The sequence below is a fragment of the Hypanus sabinus genome, chromosome 3 (assembly GCF_030144855.1).
Source record: "Hypanus sabinus isolate sHypSab1 chromosome 3, sHypSab1.hap1, whole genome shotgun sequence".
NCBI lineage: Eukaryota > Metazoa > Chordata > Chondrichthyes > Myliobatiformes > Dasyatidae > Hypanus > Hypanus sabinus.
This window is the reverse complement of record NC_082708.1, coordinates 189,385,857-189,405,368: the sequence shown is the minus strand read 5'-3', so window position 1 is coordinate 189,405,368 and position 19,512 is coordinate 189,385,857. Positions and strand designations below refer to the sequence as shown.

Here is a 19,512-nt window from a genome sequence, read left to right as displayed (position 1 = left end):
GGAGGGGCCGGTAGTGCTGAGGAAACAGAGAGTCTGCAGAGAGACTTGGATAATTGGGGGAATGGGCAAAGAAGTGGCAAATGAATTACAATGTTGTAAAGTGTACAGTCTTGCACTTTGGTAGAAGAAATAAACGGGCAGACTATTCTTTAAATGGGGAGAGAATTCAAAGTTCTGAGATGCAACGGGACTTGGGAGTCCTTGTGCTGGATGTCCTTAAGGTTAACCTCCAGGTTGAGTCGGTGGTGAAGAAGGCGAATGCAATGTTGGCATTCATTCCTAGAGGAATAGAGTATAGGAGCAGGGATGTGATGTTGAGGCTCTATAAGGCACTGGTAAGACCTCACTTGGAATACTGTGTGCAGTTTTGGGCTCCTTATTTAAGAAAGGATGTGCTGACATTGGAGAGGGTTCAGAGAAGATTCACTAAAATGATTCTGGGAATGAGAGGGTTAACATGTTTGAACGCTCTTGAACTGTACTCCTTGGAGTTTAGAAGAATGAGGGGGGACCTCATCGAAACATTTCGAATGTTGAAAGGCATGGACAGAGTGGATGTGGCAAAGTTGTTTCCCATGGTGGGGGAGTCTAGTATGAGAGGACATGACTTGAGGATTGCAGGATGCCCATTCAGAACAGAGATACGAAAAGATTTTTTTAGCCAGAGGGTGGTGAATCTATGGAATTTGTTACCATGGGTGGCAGTGGAGGCCATCATTGGGTGTATTTAAGGCAGAGATTGATAGATATCTGAGTAGACAGGGCATCAAAGGTTATGGTGAGAAGGTAGGGGAGTGGATCAGCTCGTGATGAAATGGCAGACCAGACTCGATGGGCCGAATGGCCGACTTCTGCTCCTTTGTCTTATGGTCATTGTGTGTATGTGTTGCTCTGGATTTCCAGCATCTGCAGAATCTCCTGTGTTTATGAAGTTCAGTTGGTGGTCAGAGAGATGAAGTGATTGACGAGGAAGTTATACAATACAAGGCACGGAGGTGTAGTGAACTGCGACGTGGTTAGTAATGGACTTCAGAAAATATAGAGAGGAATGGTTGCTGAGGTGACTAATGCAGTTTACTGTCGAAAAAATCAATAGTGTTGTGTTTCGGTGGTAAAACACACAAAATGTTGTATTTTGTTCCTCTTCATAGCCTGATCTGCTGAGTTCTGCCAGCGTTTTGAGTGTGTTGCTAAAATCTCCAGCATCTGCAGAAACTCTCTCACAAAGTGCCAGAGGAACTCAGCAGGTCAGGTATGAGGGGGAATAAACAGTTACATTAAATACGTAGTGCAAAAGTCATGGTTCAGTGTCCATTCAGAAATCGGATGGCAGAGGGGAAGAAGCTGTTCCTGATTCACTGAGTGTGTTTCCTCTGGCTTCTGTACCTCCTTCCTGATGGTAGTGATGAGAAGAGGGCACGTCCTGGGTAGTGGGAGTCCTTAATGATGGCTGCTATCTATTTGAGGCATCATTCCTTGAAGATATGCAAAGTTCAAAGTCAAGGTTATTGTCATCTGCACCAGCCCACGTGCACACGGGTAGAATGGAAAACTCAAAGCAGCATCGCAGACACATTCACCAGAAAAACATACATTGAATATAAATGCTACTTGGTTTTTACTGCTCACACCGTTGATAACCACCTCCCCCCCCGGTGTTGAGGTTGCTCGGTACAGCTTCACAGCTCGCCCTTGACCTTGTAACCCTCTGAGTGATGACCAGCCAGTCACTTTGTCCATCTGAAACCCTTTCTCAAGTAGAGCAGAGGACCCAAACTAATTGGAAAATGAGTTTATATTGTCACGTGTACTGATGTCCCTGAGTGGTGTCACGGTAACATCGCGGATGGCATGAAGCTATTACAGTGGCAGCATCAGTGTTTGGGAGTCAGCCTCTCTCTGACTGCATGAGTATCCCCCAGTTTCCTCCCACATTCTAATGACAAACGCGTTAGGATTAGTGGGTTGGTGTATTGGTGCCGGAAACATGGCAACCCGAGCACAGTCCTGACAAAGGGCCTCGACCTGAAACGTTGACTGCTCCTTTCAACGGATGCTGCCCGACCTGCTGAGTTCATCCAGCTTGTTTCTACGTCTTGATTTGACCACAGCATCTACAGTGTACTTTGTGTTTACATCCTTGGACTGTTGGTTATTGACACAAATGACACATTTCACTGAATGTTTTGATGATTCGAACTACATGTGATAAATAAAGCTGATCTTTATATAAATCTTATTCTTTGCTTGTCACCATACAGACCACTTCAACACATCGGTACACTGAGTTAGCACAAGGCAACAGCAGTGACAATGCAGAATAAAGCATTACGGTTACAGAGAGAGTGCAGTAAGGTGTCAGGCCATAACAAAGTAGACGATGAGGTCAGGAGTCTCATCGTCCTTTGGCAGTGTGGTAACAGTGGGGTAGAGGCTGTCCTTGAGCCTGCTGGTATGTACTTTCAGGCTTTTTTTTTTACCTTCTGCCCAATGTGAGAGGAGAGAATAGGCAAAGTCCAGAGTGGGTGAGGTCTTTGATGATACCGACTGTTTTACCGAGACAGTGCGAAGTGTAGACAGTCGGTGGAGGGGAGGCTGGTTTTGGTGATGTGCTGAGCTGTGTCCACAACTCTCTGCAGTTTCTTGTGGTCACGGGCAGAGCAGTTGCCATACCGAACTGTGATGTATCCAGATAGGATGCTTTCTAGTGTGCATCGATAAAAATTGGTAAGGGTTAAAGAGGACATCCTGAATCTCATTCACCTTCTTAAGTTGAGTCAGCTGACATTTTTTCCTCTCCATGATGCCTTCTTGCTATATTTTATTCTTAATACAGGCTTGGGAGTCAATGAATATTTATATTTTCAAGTCCTGAGCCCTGCAGATATTCGCTACATCTTTCAGACCAACCTGGCCAAAGACTTTGGGGGAATCTTTGTAAGTACTGGCAAGCTTCATGTTATGGGAGGGTGGTGTTCTGAGAAAATGACCTGTTGAAGATTTCTGTAATGGGCATCTGTGCAGGTATCAGAAATGTGAGCTGCTAAGCCTATAGTATCTAGAACATGGAATTGAATAGAACAGTTCAGTACAGGCCATTCAGCCCACAGTGTTGTGCTGACCTACTCAAAGATCAATCTAACCCTTCTCTCGATCATAACCTCCCCATTCTTCTATCATTCACGTGACTATCTAAATGCCTCTTAAATATCTCTATCTCCACCCTAATAGCGAGTTCCAAGCACCCAGCACTCTCCGAGTTTTCTGGAAAAGAAACAACCCTACCTCTGACAGCCCCCATACTTTCTTCCAGTCACCTAATAATTATGCCCTCTCGTATTAACTATTTACATCCTGGGATAAAGGTCTCTGGCTGTCCACTCGACTGTCATCTTGTACACCTCAATCAAATCGACTCTCATCCTCCTTCACTCTGAAGAGAAAAGACCTAATTCACTCAACCTATCCTCTTCATCCATGCTTGCAACATCCTGGTACATCTCCTCTGTACCCTCTCTAAAGGTTCCACATCCTTCCTATAAGGTGACCAGAACCGAACACAGTACCTGCACTGTACTCCCTAACCAGGGTTTCATAGAGCTGCAACATGGTTCTTGAACTCAATCTCCTGACTAATGCAATTTATTTATATTTTCACATAAATTTGGTGAGAGCAAATTTTATTCTACTTCTCAGATTTTCTTTTGTGTAGTGTTCTGTGAATTCTGCATGTCAAAGGGCTTCTGCATGTACCGTGGCACTGTAGTATTCTACAAGCTCTGCACCCTCAGTCTGTAGCTACAGTAGGGTGACCCAGTGGTGTTTAATGATCACAGGGTAATGCAGCACCGATACAGGCCCCTCAGCCCATCCAGTCTATGCTGACCGCAGTGTACACCTAGCTATTCCCAATTTCCTGCAATTGGTCAAAATCCCTCTATATCCCACCCCTCTATGTACCTGTCCAAGTGTTTTTTAAATGATACTATGGTACCTACCTTAATCACTTCCTCTGGGTGAAAAAGTTGCTCCTCAGGTCCATTTTAGATCTTTCCCGTCTCACCCTAAATCTAAGCCCCCTAGTTTGGACTCCTCAACCTTGGGGAAAAGATTGCTACCATTCACCATAACTCTGCCCATCATAATTTCATGCACCTCTGTAAGATCACCCCTCATTTTCCTACATTCAAATAATGTCTCAAGCTGCTCAACCTCTCTCCCTAACTCTATCCCTCGGGTCTTGGCAACATCCTTGTAAATAACCATATAACAATCACAGCACGGAAACAGGCCATCTCGGCCCTCCTAGTCCGTGCCGAACTCTTAATCTCACCTAGTCCCATCTACCCGCACTCAGCCCATAACCCTCCACTCCTTTCCTGTCCATATACCTATCCAATTTTATATGGTTAAATGACACAACTGAACTGGCCTCTACTACTTCTACAGGAAGCTCATTCCACACAGCTATCACTCTTTGAGAAAAGAAATACCCCCTCGTGTTTCCCTTAAACTTCTGCCCCCTAACTCTCAAATCATGTCCTCTAGTTTGAATCTCCCCTACTCTCAATGGAAACAGCCTGTTCACGTCAACTCTATCTATCCCTCTCAAAATTTTAAATACCTCGATCAAATCCCCCCTCAACCTTCTACGCTCCAATGAATAGAGACCTAACTTGTTCAACCTTTCTCTGTAACTTAATTGCTGAAACCCAGGTAACATCCTAGTAAATCGTCTCTGCACTCTCTCTAATTTATTGATATCTTTCTTATAATTTGGTGACCAGAACTGCACACAATATTCCAAATTTGGCCTTACCAATGCCTTGTACAATTTTAACATTACATCCCAACTTCCGTGCTCAATGCTTTGATTTATAAAGGCCAGCATTCCAAAAGCCTTCTTCACCACCCTATCTACATGAGACTCCACCTTCAGGGAACTATGCACTGTTATTCCTAGATCTCTCTGTTCCTCTGCATTCCTCAATGCCCCACCATTTACCCTGTATGTTCTATTTGGATTATTCCTGCCAAAATGTAGAACCTCACACTTCTCAGCATTAAACTCCATCTGCCAACGTTCAGCCCATTCTTCTAACCGGCATAAATCTCCCTGCAAGCTTTGAAAACCCACCTCATTATCCACAACACCTCCTACCTTAGTATCATCGGCATACTTACTAATCCAATTTACCACCCCAATATCTGCACTCTTTCATGGAATCTTTCAAATGAGCATGGTGACCAAAACTGAACACTATACAGTGGAGTCTGGTTAATCAGGACCAGTACATTTGGTCCCTATTAACGGGCTGCCCCAATTAGCTGAAGTTTCATGGAAATAGTTCAAAGGTATAAGAAAGACAAATTACTGTTTAGCTGAATGACAAATTACGTATTTAAGTGAAATATGGAACCAATTAAAACATAATCAATACATCTACAGTACTATAAAGCTGTGTATGAGTTCCTAATCATTATCGACAGAGTAATTCATCTACTGTGTTCTTTTGATTGACTGTGAAGGAACAAAATTCAGAACCGATCTGACAAGTGTGGATGGGACAGGCTGTTTTCTGCAAAGATGTACTTAGTAAGTGGGAGACGTTCATTTATTTTGAGAGTACAAAGCTTGTATGTGCCTGTCAGAATAAAGGTAAAGATAACAAGTGTAGGGAACCTTAGTTTTCAAGAGATGTTGAAGCCCTGGTTAAGGGGAAAAAGGGAACTGCTTAGGCAGGTAGGAACAAATGAGGTGCGTATGGAGTACAAGGAATGCAAAAGAACACTTAAGAAAGAAATCGGGAGGGCTAAAAGGTGTGAGGTTGCTCCAGCAGACAAGGTGAAGGAGACTCCCAGTGGATTCTACAGATATGTTAAGGGCAAAAAGATTGCAAGGGACACAATTGATCTGTAAGATCAGAATGGTGACCCAGACGTGGAGCCAAAACAGGTGGGTGAGATCTTAATTTTTTTTTTGCGTCTGTATTTACTCAGGAGATGGGCACAGCATAGTCTACAGAAGTGAGGCAAAGTGGCATCAACTTCATGGACCCTATACAGATCACAGAGGAGGAGGTGTTGGTTGTTCTGAGGCAAATCAGGGTGGATAAATTCCCAGGGCCTGACAAGGTGTCCACTTAGACCCTAAGTGGGGGACAAGTGCAGAAATTACAGGGGCCCTAGCAGAGATATTTAAAACATCCTTAGCAACAGGAAAGGTGACAGAGGATTGAAGGATAGTCTATGTTTCTCTGCTGTTTAAAAAAGGCTCTAACATTAAACCAGGAAATTATAGGTCAGTAAGTCTTACATCAGTAGTGGGAAAGCTATTGGAGGGTTTTCTAAGGGACCAGATATACAAGTATTTAGATAGACATTGACTGATTAAGGACAGTCAGCATGGTTTTGTGTGTGGTGGGTCATGTCTAACCAATCTTATAGAGTTTTTCAAGGAAGTTACCAGGAAAGTGGATGTTGTCTATGTGGACTTTAGCAAGGCATTTGACAAGGTCCTACACGGGAAGCTGGTCAAGACAGTTCAGTTGCTCGGCATTCAGGATGAGGTGATAAATTGGATTAGGCATTGGCTTTGTGGGAGAAGCCGGAGAGTGGTAGTGGATGGTTACCTCTCTGACTGGAGGCCTGTGACTAGTGGTGTGCTGGGGGGATCGGTGCAAGGTCCTTTGTTGTTTGTCGACTATACGATCTGGATCAGCAAATTTACGGATGAGACCGAGATTGGGGGTGTAGTGGACAGTGAGGAAGGTTATCACTGCTTGTGGAGGGATTGAAGATGGACACTGGCAGGGATGACGGCAGAGCAGAGATGGGTGAAGTTTCTGGGAAAAGTTCACAAGATACAGGATAAATATGTCCCACAGAAGAAGTTGTTCTCAAATGACAGGGGTGGACAAAGGAAGTTAAAGACTGCATAAAAGCCAAGGAAAGGGCATGTAAGGTAGCAAAAGTGAGTGGGAAGTTAGATGGTTAGGAAGCTTTTTAAAATCCAACAAAAGGCAACTAGAAAGCTATAAGAAGGGAAAAGATGAAATATGAGGGCAGAGAAGCCAGTAATATAAAGCAGGACACCAAAGGTTTTTTCAGTTGTATAAAAAGGAGGTGAGAGTTGATATTGGACCACTGGAAAAAGATGCTGGTGAGGTAGTAATGGGGGACAAAGAAATGGCAGATGAACTTAATAGGTACTTTGTAACAGTCTTCACTGTAGAAGACACTAGCAGTGTTCCAGAGGTCTGTGAGTGTCAGGGAGCAGGAGTGAGTACCATTGTTATTACAAAGGAAAAAATGCTAGACAAACAAACATTTTAAGGTGGATAAGACCAGATGGACTACATCTCAGAGTTCTGAAAGACGTTGCTGAAGAAATAGCAGATGCCTTGGTTATGATCTTTCAAGAATCACTTGATTCTGACATGGTTCCAGAGGACTGGAAAATTGCAAATCTCACTCCACTGTTTATAAAGGGAGGAAGGCAAAAGAAAGGCCAGTTCGCCTAACCTCAGTGGCTGGAAAATATTTGGAGAGTAATGATAACATAAGTCAAAGTCAGCATAGTTTTTGTAATGGGAGATCTTGCCTGAAAAATCTGTTGGAGTTCTTCGAAGAAGTTACAACCAGAGAGGACAAAGGAGAGGCAGTGAATGTCATTTACTTGTATTTTCAGAAGGCATTTGATAAGGTGCCACACATGAGGCTGCTTAACAAGAAAAAATCCTTTGGCGTTACAGGAAAGACACTGGCATGGTTAGAGGAATGGCTGAAAGGCAGGAGGCAGCGAGTGGGAATAAAGAGGGCCTTTTCCCGTTGGCTGCCAGTGACGAGTGGTGTTCCTCAGGGGTCAGTATTGGGACCACTACTTTTCATACTGATTGTCAGTGATTTAGATCATGGAATTGATGGCTTTGTGGCTATGTTTGTGGATGATACAAGGATAGGTGGAGGGGGTAGGTAGTACTGAGGAAACAATGTGATTGCAGCAGGACTTAAACAAATCAGAAGAATGGGCAAAAAAATGGCAGATGGAATACAGTGTTGGGAAATGTATGAATATGCATTTTGGTAGAAGGAACAATAGTGCGGACTATTATCTAAATGGGGAGAAGGTTCAAACATCAGAGGTGCAGAGGGATGTAGGAGTCCTCGTGCAAGACTCCCAGAAGGTTAATTTACAGGTTCAGTCTGTAAAGAAGGCAAATGCAATGTTGGCATTTATTTCAAGGGGAATAGAATATTTAAAAAAAGGAGATAATGCTGAGGTTTTATAAAACACTAGTCAGGCTGTATTTGGAGTACTGTCTATAGTTTTGGGCCCCCCCCCCCCCATATTTCATAAAGTATGTGTTGTCATTGGAGAGAGTCCAGAGGAGGTTCATGAGGATGATTCAGTGATTGAAGGGTTGAGTGGGATCCAGGATCAGCCATGATGTAATGGCAGAGTAGACTCGATGGGCTGATTGGCCTAATTCTGCTCCTGTGTCCTATGATCTTATGATCTGCATCAGTTAGAAAAATGGGCTGAAAAATGGCAGATGGAGTTTAATGCAGACAAGTGTGAGGTTTTGCACTCTGGTGGAACCAGCCAGGGGGTATGTAAACTTAAATTCGCAGGACCGATAACCACACCCCAAACAGTTCTCTACTTTATCCTTTCCACCAGTTTATTTGTTCAAACTCAGCCAGCGAGAAGTTTGCAGCCAAATACCAGCAGGACAGAGTTCCTCTCCCTACTGTTGGCTCATGTTGAACTTCTAACTTAGAAGCATTGGCCTTTATACCATACAAAGAGTTGCTAATCATGTGCAAACAGAAGGGTTGTCTTTGTGGTTTGACAGTTATGCAGAAGTCAGCTATCTTTGTCAATCTGGCAGTCGCGTGGGGCGGGAATTACACAAGTCATGTTGATAAAGTGCGAAGTTCTAAAAATCATTCCCTACCTCCCCAACACCCTTAAACTTCATCAGGTAGGTCTTTCACAATGAACAGTAGGGCACTTAGTGCAGTAGAACAAAGGGATCTATCTGTACATAATTCATTGAAAGTGGTGTCATAGGTAGATAGGGTCATAAAGAAAGCTTTGGCACATTGGCCTTCATAAATCAATGTATTGAATTCAGGAGAGAGGATACACGAGGAAATAAGCAGATGCTGGATCACTCCCCACGCGACTCCCTTGTCCATTCATTCCCCCCCCACGCGACTCCCTTGTCCATTCATTCCCCCCCCCCCCCCCGGCAACCCTTCCCACCGATCTCCCTCCTGACACTTATCCTTGTAACACAGGTGCTACATCTGCCCTCACCACCATCAGGGCCCCAGAGTCCTTCCAGGTGAGGCGACATTTCACATTTCACCTGTGAGTCGGCTGATGTGATGTACTGAGTCCGGTGCTCCCAGTGCGGCCTTTTATATTTTGGTGAGACCCAACGCAGACTGGGAGACCATTTCGCTGAACACCTACGCTCTGTCCGCCAGAGAAAGCAGGATCTCCCAGTGGCTACACATTTTAATTCCACGTCCCATTCCCATTCTGATATGTCTATCCATGGCCTCCTCTACTGTCAAGATGAAGCCACACTCAGGTTGGAGGAACATTCAACCTGATGGCATGAACATTGATTTCTCTAACTTCCATTAATGCCTCTCCTCCCCTTCTTACCCCATCCCTGATTTATTTATTCCCCCCCCCACCTTTCTTTCTCCCTAGGCCTCCTGTCCCATGATCCTTTCCCTTCTCCAGCTCTGTACCCCTTTTGCCAATCACCTTTCCAGCTCTTGGCTTCACCCCACCCCCTCCAGTCTTCTATCATTTTGCATTTCCCCCTCCCCCTCCTACTTTCAAATCTCTTACTATCTTTCCTTTCATTTAATCCTAACGAAGGGCCTCTGCCCCAAATATCGACAGTGCTTCTCGTTATAGATGCTGCCTGGCCTGCTGCATTCCAACAGCATTTTGTGTTTGTTGCAGGATAGAGAAGGTTATTTAGAAATTGTATAAAATGTTGGTGAAGACTAATTTGGAGTATTGTGTGCATTTTTGGTCACCTTCCTACAGGAAAGATGTAAAAAAAAGTTTGACAGAGTGCAGATAAAATTCATGAGGATGTTGCCGGGTCTGGAGGACATGAGTTATAAGGAAAGATCTATGTTCTTTAGAACAGAGAAGATTGAGAGGAGATTTGATAGAGGTACACAAGATTGAGGGATATCGACAGGGTAAATGCAACCAGGCTTTTTCCATTGAGGTTGGCTGTGACTACAACCAGAGGTCATGGCTTAAGGCTGAAAAATCAGAAGTTTAAGGGGAACATGAAGAGAAATGTCTTCACACAAAGAGTTGTGAGAGTGTAGAATGAGCTGCCGGCGCAAGTAGTCCAGGCAAACTCAATTTCAATATTTAAGAGAAGTTTGGAGAGGTATTTGGATAGTAGGGATATGGAGGGCTATGGTCTCAGTACAGGTTGATAGGAGTAGGCAGCTTATATGGTTTCAGCATGGACTAGATGGGCTGAAGGGCCCATTTTGTGCTGTCCATTGCTATGATTCTTAGGCAGGATATTGGGGCTGAGAGGGAAAATGGATCAGCCGTGATGAAATGATGGAGCAGACTCAATGGGCCAAAAGGCCCAATTCTGCACCTATTTCTTATGGTATTCCAAATGTGGCCCCACTGACATCTTGTACAAATGCAAAATCCTTCAAGATATCTTTTTGATCACTTCCTTCAATGGCTCAGTAGGTGCTTATTTTGAAGAGCTCCTGAGGGGCACTTTGGGATCATTAATGTGTTAACAGCTTTGAGTAAGTGTCCTGTATATACAAATTAACAGGCTAGGACCATTCGGATTTCTGAACAGTCCATGAGCCCATGAATACCTCATTATGGGTAACACACACAAAATGCTGGAGGAGCTCAGCAGGTCAGGCAGAATCTATAGAAATAATTGAACAGTTGATGTTTCAACCTGAGGCCCTTCTTCAGAACTCTCACTATTCCTTTTGTTACTGCACTATATTTATTCTTTGTGAGTGGAGATACGTCTCTACCAAAGGAGGTGTAAGGTGCTCCTTCCCTCTGCTAGCCTACAGGTCTCCCTTGACCAAGATGTGGCACCTGCTTAGCCCGCTGATTAGGGTCATGTGAAGCCGTGGGAGCAGGTGGTGGATGGTCGTATGAGCAGCTGGTGCAGATCACAAGTCCTGGTTATGTGACCACTGACACCAGGCAGACAATCTCTGAGGTGTATTGATAGTGACTGGGGTCACCTGTCTTGTAAAGACACTGCCCAGAAGAAGGCAATGGCAAACCACTTCTGTAGAAATATTTGCCAAGAACATGGAAACCATGTTTGCCCACGTCATGTAACACAGCACATAATGATATTTATTTTAGAAACATAGAGAACTTACAGCACAATGCAGTCCCTTTGGCCCACAAAGCTGAACCGAACATGTCCTTACCTTAGAAATTACCTAGGGTTACCCATAGCCCTCTATTTTTCTAAGCTCCATGTACCTGTCGAGGAGTCTCTTAAAAGACCCTATCGTATCCGCCTCCACCACTGTCACCGGCAGCCCATTCCACACACTCACCACTCTCTGCATAAAAAACTTACCCCTGACATCCCCTCTGTTCCTACTTACAAGCACCTTAAAACTGTTCCCTCTCGTGCTAGCCACTTCAGCCCTGGGGACAGCTCTGACTATCCACACAATCATTCTGTAATTTACAGTAATGTTATGTCTTTGCACTGTACTGAACATAGAAACCGGACTGAGCCTGTTAGCTCATGATGTTGTGCTGGCCTATGCAAATATAGTCCACAATCTGTCTAAACTTTCCTACACAGCCCATTACCCTCCTTTTCTCTTGCATCCGCAAATATCCGAGTATTGACACAAAGAGTTGGGATGCAGTGTTGAAGTTGTACAAGACGTGGGTGTTGCCAAAGGTGGAATATTGTGTGTAGGTCTTGTTTACAGGGAAGATATCAATAAGCTTGAAAGAGTGCAGAGAAAATTTACAAAGGTGGTGCTGGAACTTGAGGACCTGAATTAGAAGGAGAGCTTGAATAGGCTAGGACATTATTCCCTGGAATTTAGGAGATTGTGGGGAGATTTGACAAAATTATAAGGGGTATTGATTGGGTAAATGCAAGCAAGCTTTTTCCACTGTGGTTGGCTGAGTCTAGAACTTAAGGTCATATGTTAAGGGTGGAAGATGAAATATTTTAAGGATAATCTGAGGGGAACTTCTTCACTCAGAAGGTGGTGCTAGCAGGAGTGCAATTGTGACATTTAAGAGAAATTTAGATAAGTACGTGGACGGGAGGAGTATGGAGAGTGTTAGATGTCAGTAATTTTCGATTTCTGAGTTCTTTTAGGAGTTCAGGAATGATTGAGAATTTTCGATTCATTGATTCTTCATGATAGTTTATGTTAGAGTTTAATAAAATTACAGAGCATTTGAAACTAAGTGAAGAGCTGAGAAGTTGACTAAAGAGGTTCAGTAGATTCAAAGATGGCAATTTATCTCTAACAAACTACAATTTTAGTTTTTACATTATTTCAACTAATACATATAAAGTTTAAAAATAACCGATTCGCACAAGGGCTATGGTCCAGGTGCAGGTTGACGAGATAGGCAATGATTAGATGGGCCAAAGGGCCTGTTTCTCTCCTGTACTACTCTGTGACTTTATCCATGTGATCAGTATGTGGAACGAGCTGCCACAGGAATATTCAAAAGACACCTGGACAGGTAAATGGGTTGGAAAGACTTAGAGCAGGTCTTCCCAACCTGGGGTCCATGGATCCCTTGCTTAATGGTAGGGGTCCATGGCATAAGAAGGGTTAGGAACCCCTGGATTAGAGGGAAATGGGCCAAACGTATGTAAAATGGACTAGCTTAGATGAGAATCTTGGTCACCATGAATGAGTTGGGTCAAAGTGCCTGTTTCCATGTTAGATAACTGTGAATCCATTTGCTTTGTTACTTCTGTGTGCTTGAAACAGCTGATTATAATCTGGCTGTTGCCTCGCTGTCCCAGAGACCCTGGTTTGATTCTGACCTCCAGCTCTATCTCTGTGGAGTTTGCAAGTTCTCCCTGTGTGGGTTTCCCCTGCTTGCTCCAGTTTAGAAACATAGAAACATAGAAAACCTACAGCACAATACAGGCCTTTCGGTCCACAAAGCTGTGCCGAACATGTCCCTACCTTAGAAATTACCCAGGGTTACCCATAGCCCTCTATTTTCCTGAGCTCCACGTACCTGTCCAGGAGTCTCTTAAAAGACACATCGTATCCGTCTCCACCACCGTTGCTGGCAGCCCATTCCACGCACTCACCACTCTCTGCATAAAAAAAAACTTACCCCTCAGATTTCCTCTGTACACCTTAAAACTGTGCCCTCTCGTGCTAGCCATTTCAGCCCTAGGAAAAAGCCTCTGACTACCCACATGATCAATGTCTCTCATCATCTTACACACCCCTATCAGTTCACCTCTCATCCTCCATTGCTCCCAAGAAAAAAGGCCGGGTTCACTCAACCTATTCTCATAAGGCATGCTCCCCAATCCAGGCAACATCCTTGTAAATCTCCTCTGCATGCTTTCTATGGTTTCCACATCAGTTGACCCCCTCAGTTAATGGTGGGGGTCCATGGCGTAAACAAGGTTGGGAAACTCCTGGTATAGAGGGATGTCCCTTTAGAATGGAGATGAGCAGCAATTTCTTTAGCCAGAGGGTGGTGAGTCTGTGGAATTCATTGGCACAGATGTCTGTGGAGGCCAAGTCGTTGGGCGTATTTAAAGCGGACGGAGCCTGATGGGGGAAGGACAGTGGACCACGGAATAAAGGGAGGGGGTGAGGAGGGTGGAATGTGTGAGCGATGGGCAGATGGAGAGGGTGGGGAAGGGAAAGAGAAGGGTTAAAGGGGGCCGGTGGGAAAAGGGGAAAACGTGGAGGGGAGTGGCTAGCCCAAGTTAGAGAAATAGATGTATGTATCTTTGACTTTCTCTCCGCAGCACACCAGATACGAGCAGATTTACCTGGTTCCCGCAGACCCTCCGCAAGCCTGCGGTGACCTGAACAACGGAGCTTTTATCCAGGATCAGATTGCCTTGGTTGAGCGAGGGTGGGTATTAGCCTCCTTCAACACTGCTATGGAGACAGGATCCACATACCCACTGAGCCATACGTCCACAGCAATTCACAGCCAACAAAACAGACACTTCTCGGCGAGTAAATTCCCTGTTAGACACACAGGAGCAGGAGAAGGTGCCCAGTTAATGCAAATCTTCAAAGTTTAAAATATATTTATTATCAAACTATACGTATCTCACCATATTCAACCCTGAGATTCATTTTCTTGTGGACATTGATAGTAAGTACAACAAAAGGCAAAATAATAATAATAATAAATAAACAATAAATATTGAGAACATGAGATGAGGAGTCCTTGAAAGTGAGTCCATAGGTTGTGGGAGCATCCAGTGATGGGCAAGTGAATTTGAAGTTATCCCCACTGGTTCAAGAGCCTGATGGTTGAGGGTATTAATTGCTGCTGATCCAGGTGATGTGAGTCCTGAAGCTCCTGTACCTGCTTCCTGATGGCAGACCTTTACCTGGGCTGTATCCACCACTTTTTGAAATCGGACCTGTCCTACATTCAGATTGCAAGCCTGCAAGTTCAAAACTTTAAAGATCCAGTAAATTTATTCAGCATGACATCTAAAACTTTGACAAACTTCTATAGATATGTAGTGGAGGGTATATTGACTGGTTGCATCACTGCCTGAAATGGAAACACCAATGACCTTGAACAGAAAAGTCTATAAAAGGTCGTGGATATAGCCCAGTCCATCACCAGTAAAGCTCTACACACCATTGAATACATCTACACAGAGTGTTGTCATAGGAAAGCAGCATCCATTATCAAGGACTCCCACTACCAGTACATGCTCTCTTCTCGATGCTGCCATCAAGAAGAAGGTACAGGAGCTTCAGGACCCAGACCACCAGGTTCAGGAACAGTTATTACCCCTCAACCATCAGGCTCCTGAACCAGTGGGATTAACTTTACTCAACCTCACTTGCTCCATCACTGAACTGTGCCCACACCCTTTGGACTCGCTTTCAAGAACATTTCATCTCATGTTCCTGATATTTATTGCTGAATTATTTTTGTATTTACATAGTTTGTTGTCTTTTGTACACTGGTTGCTTGTCTGGTCTTTCATTTTGTTTCTTGTATTTACTGTGAGTGTCCACAAGAAAATGACTCTCAGGGTTGAATATGGTGACATATTCATACTTTGATAATAAATTGACTTTGATATACCACCATATAAAACCCTGATGTTCATTTTCTTACAGGCATTTACAGTAGGACAAAGAAGCATGATAGTCAGTAAAAACCACACAAACAACCAGTGTGCAAAAGATGACAAACTGTACAAAACATGAAATCGATAGATAACTGAGAACTTGAGTTGTAGAGTCCACGAAAGAGTCTGTAGGTTGTGGAGTCAGCTCAGCGTTGAGCTGAGTGAAGTTATCCACACGTTCTGGCACGAGCATAGCAAGCCTGCCGTGTTGTCACAAACAACAATAACCACACAGAACTTGGGCGCCACAGTAGGCACGATGCCTTTGCGGCTCGGAGGGTCGAAGTTCAGAGTTGAATCCCGGTGTCCTCTAGAGAGTTTGTACGCCCTCCCCACCACTACGTGGGTTTTATCCGGGTGCTCTGCTTTCCTCCCACAGTCCAAAGGTGACCCGGGTAGGTTAAATAGTCATTGTAAATTGTCTCACGATTGGGTTAGGGGTAAAACGAGGTTGTCGGGGGTTGCTGGGTGGCGCATCTTAAAGGGCTGGAAGTGCCTACTCCACGCTTTGTCTCTGAATGAAACAAAATAGCAATAGCAAAACAAACACACAGACAGTGCTCTGACACTAGGACAGTCCCTGGTCCAGACTTCCGGGCCTCGGGCTTCCAGACCCCTGACCCAGGGGCTATGACCAATGTTCCCTCTGATTTTTCTTTTAATAGCTGCAAGGGCCAAATTTTTGAGCAGGAGACTATTACATGGACGGAAACCTGCGCGGAACTTTAAATGTTTTTTTTTTAGTAATATGTATACTATGAACATTCAGAATGAAAATTGAAAAATCAGACTTTTGATTTTATTTATTAATTGAAGAATATAGTATACAACAAAGAAAACCTTCCATGTTTCACGGACCTTTTCTAGCCGTGTGGCAACAAAGACTCTGTGCGCGGGAGCGTTTCAGTCACCGCGTAGCCGCGGACCCGAGCAGTTGAAAGGGAACACAGTGGCCATCACGGGCTTCAGACTTCCAGATCCACGACCCAGGGGCCTCGACTGCTGGATTTGCCGACTTTGGTCTTGACCCCAGGACTCGCTGATCACGGGATTTTGAACTTTGGAGATTCAGTGAGGTGGTTGTTGAGGAGATGCATGAGATGGCAGATGCTGGGATATGAAACAACACCCAACCTGCTGGAGGAACTCTGCAGGTCAGGCATAATCTGTAGAGTGAAATAGTCAGTTGACATTACAGACCACGATCCGTCACTAGGCCAGGATTAAGGGTCTTGGCCCGATATGTTGACTATCTGTTCCCCTCTATAGATGCTGCCTGACATGCTGAGTTCCTCCAGCATTTTGTGTGATGCTCTGGATTTCCCTTTCAAGTTGGGGTCTGGGAGAAATCATGGAACAATTCGGAACAGAAACAGGCCCTTTGGTCCATCTTATCCATGCTGACTGTGATAACACCCAATGGTAATCCTATTTTCCTGCATTAAGCCCTCATCCCCTATCAAGGTGCCTTCAAACCCATGTGACTGTATCTGCATTGACCATCTCCTCTGGCAGTGGTCTCGAGAAACCCACCACCCTCTGTGTGAAAGCCTGCCCTTCAGATCCCCTTTATATTTTCTCCCTCTCCTGTCCCTTTTAACTTCCCATTCTCATATTGCTCCATGGTCTCCTCTTCTCACCACGATGAGGCCAAACTTAGGTTGGAGGAGAAGCACCTTGTATTCCATCCAGGTAGCCTCCAACCTGATGATACGAACATCGATTTCTCAAACTTACAGTAATTTCATCTCTGAAACGTTCTCTCAATTTTCCATTTTTCCCCTTCTCACTTGGTTACCCTCCTACTTCCCTTTCTCCTGTGATCCACTCTCCTCTCTTCTTCTTCAGTCCTTTACCTGTTCCACCTATACCTTTCCAGCTTCTCACTCATCCCCCTCCTACTCACATTACCCCTCACCTGGTCTCACCTATCATCTGCCAGCTTGTATTTCTTCATGCCCCCCCCCACCCATCTTATTCTGCCTCCATTCTCCATCCTTCCCAGTCCTGATGAAGGTTCTTGTTCTGAAACGTCGACTTTGTAATTCCCTTCCATGGATGCTGTCTGACCCGCCAAGTTCCTCCAGTGTTTTGTGTGTTACCTGTGATAGAGTGTTTACCTGTGGTGTGTGTGTGTTGCAGGGGTTGCTCCTTTCTCTCCAAAGCCCGCATTATCCAGGAACACGGTGGCAGGGCAGTGATCATCTCGGACAATGCTTTTGAGAATGACAACTCCTACGTTGACATGGTGCAGGACGGGACAAACCAGGAGAGCGAAATCCCTGCTCTCTTCCTTCTTGGGAAGGATGGGTGAGTACGACTGTAATCGCCTAGGGTGAATGTGCTCCGACTTTTCCCGGGGCTTAGGGGATTGAGAATGAGAGCCCAGTTTTAGGGTGAGAGGGAGAAGATTTAACAGAAACCCGAGGGACAGTGTTTTACCCAGAGAGGTAAATATGCAGAATGAGCTGCCAGAGGAAGAGGTTGAGGTGGGTACACGAACATTTAAAAAGTCTCTGGCCAGGGATGTGGATAGGGAAGTTTTAGGTGTATGTGGGCAAATAGGACTGGCTCAGATGAGATTATTGGCCGGGATGGATGAGCTGGGCCAAAGGGCCTTTTTCTGTGCCACGTGACAGTGATATTTAACCCTTCTCTCCCCAGCATACAGGCCAGACATCTCCATTCAGAATCGAAATCTGAATTTTATCACTAACATGTCATGAAATTTGTCATAAGATGTACTCTAATAAGGTCTATGTATAAATATGATATATACTGTGTATATAAAATTTGTGTTGGCGCGTGGCCTAGTGGGCAAGGCATCAGACTAGTAACCTGAAGGTCGCTGGTTCGAGCCTCAGCAGAGGCAGCGTGTTTGTGTCCTTGAGTAAGGCACTTAACAACACATTGCTCTGTGACGTCACTGGTGCCAAGCTGCATGGGTCCCAGTGCCCTTCCCTTGGACAACATCGGTGGCGTGGAGAGGGGAAGGCCTGCAGCTTGGGCAACTGCCAGTCTCCCATACAACCCTGCCCAGGCCCGCGCAGATCCATGGTCTCTCGAGACCGACGGATGCCACCACCATAAAATATGATGGTTCCCCTAATGACAGGAGACCTGGACGGGAGATTATTTAAAGTGGGAAAGCCATTGCTCTGGGGCAGCTCCACTCTCCGACCTCACCTATTGAAGCGATGTACTGGGGTGAGTCTGATGTCACATGCAAACAGCTATTTGGAGGTGCAGGTGAGAGCCGAGTCTCTGGTGAGGAACTAAAAGTGAGTGAATGGCCCTGGAATGGACATTACACTAGAGTAGGTTTGCACCACTCCCCCAGGGCACCACTGCTCAGTACAAGAGGACATGGCTTTAAGGTAAGGGGAGGGAAGTTCAAGGGGGATATTAGAGGAAGGTTTTTCACTCAGAGAGTGGTTGGTGCGTGGAATGCACTGCCTGAGTCAGTGGTGGAGGCAGATACACTAGTGAAATTTAAGAGACTACTAGACAGGTATATGGAGGAATATTAAGGTGGGGGGGTTATATGGGAGGCAGTGTTTAAGGGTCGGCACAGCATTGTGGGCTGAAGGGCCTGTACTGTGCTGTACTATTCTATGTTCTATGAATCCATGTAGATTGTATGCAAACTAAAGTTTCTCACTGTGCCTCAGTAATAGTAAACCAATTCCAACTTTGCCTTGTGTACAAAGCTTTTCATTCCCCTCCCTCATGTGGCCCTTCCCTGTGTGATGGCGAAATGCAGATAAAGGCAAGTGGGGGCCTTTTTCTGACTGGCTGCCGGTGACTAGTGGAGGGTGGTATTGGGACTGATTGTTTTTGCGATATATGTCAATGATTTCGATGATGGAATTGATGGCTTTCTAGCAATGCTTGCAGGTGATAGGTGGAGGGACAGGTGGTGATGAGGAAGCAGAAGAGGTGGGCAGTATTGAGGAATCTGGGAGTGTGCAGAAGGGCTTGGATAGATTGGGAGAATGGGCAAAGAAGTGGCAGATGGAATGTAGTGTACGGAAATGTACGGTCATGCACTTTGGTAGAATGTATAAAGGGATAGAATATTTTCTAAATGGGGAGAAAATAC

The 19,512-nt window shown here is 44.8% G+C and overlaps 1 protein-coding gene and 1 long non-coding RNA gene across 3 annotated transcripts in view; one reads left to right on the top strand and one right to left on the bottom strand.

The window, feature by feature from the left end:
- The window catches only part of LOC132391984 (protease-associated domain-containing protein 1-like), a 28,497-nt gene that overhangs the window by 3,697 nt on the left and 5,288 nt on the right, over positions 1-19,512 (top strand). Inside the window, exons 2-4 of the mRNA XM_059965848.1 lie at positions 2,837-2,937; positions 14,049-14,158; positions 17,553-17,720. Coding sequence (XP_059821831.1) covers positions 2,837-2,937; positions 14,049-14,158; positions 17,553-17,720 — 379 coding nt within the window. The remainder of the gene's footprint in view (positions 1-2,836; positions 2,938-14,048; positions 14,159-17,552; positions 17,721-19,512) is intronic.
- LOC132391985 (uncharacterized) lies at positions 1,297-17,654 on the bottom strand. Of its 2 annotated transcripts, none has more exons than XR_009511406.1 (4): positions 17,531-17,654; positions 14,073-14,274; positions 13,295-13,376; positions 1,297-1,475 (listed from the first exon to the last, which is right to left on the bottom strand). It is a non-coding gene; the product is annotated as an uncharacterized LOC132391985 (long non-coding RNA). The 2 variants fall into 2 exon arrangements; XR_009511405.1 differs by lacking the exon at positions 17,531-17,654 and adding an exon at positions 16,269-16,831.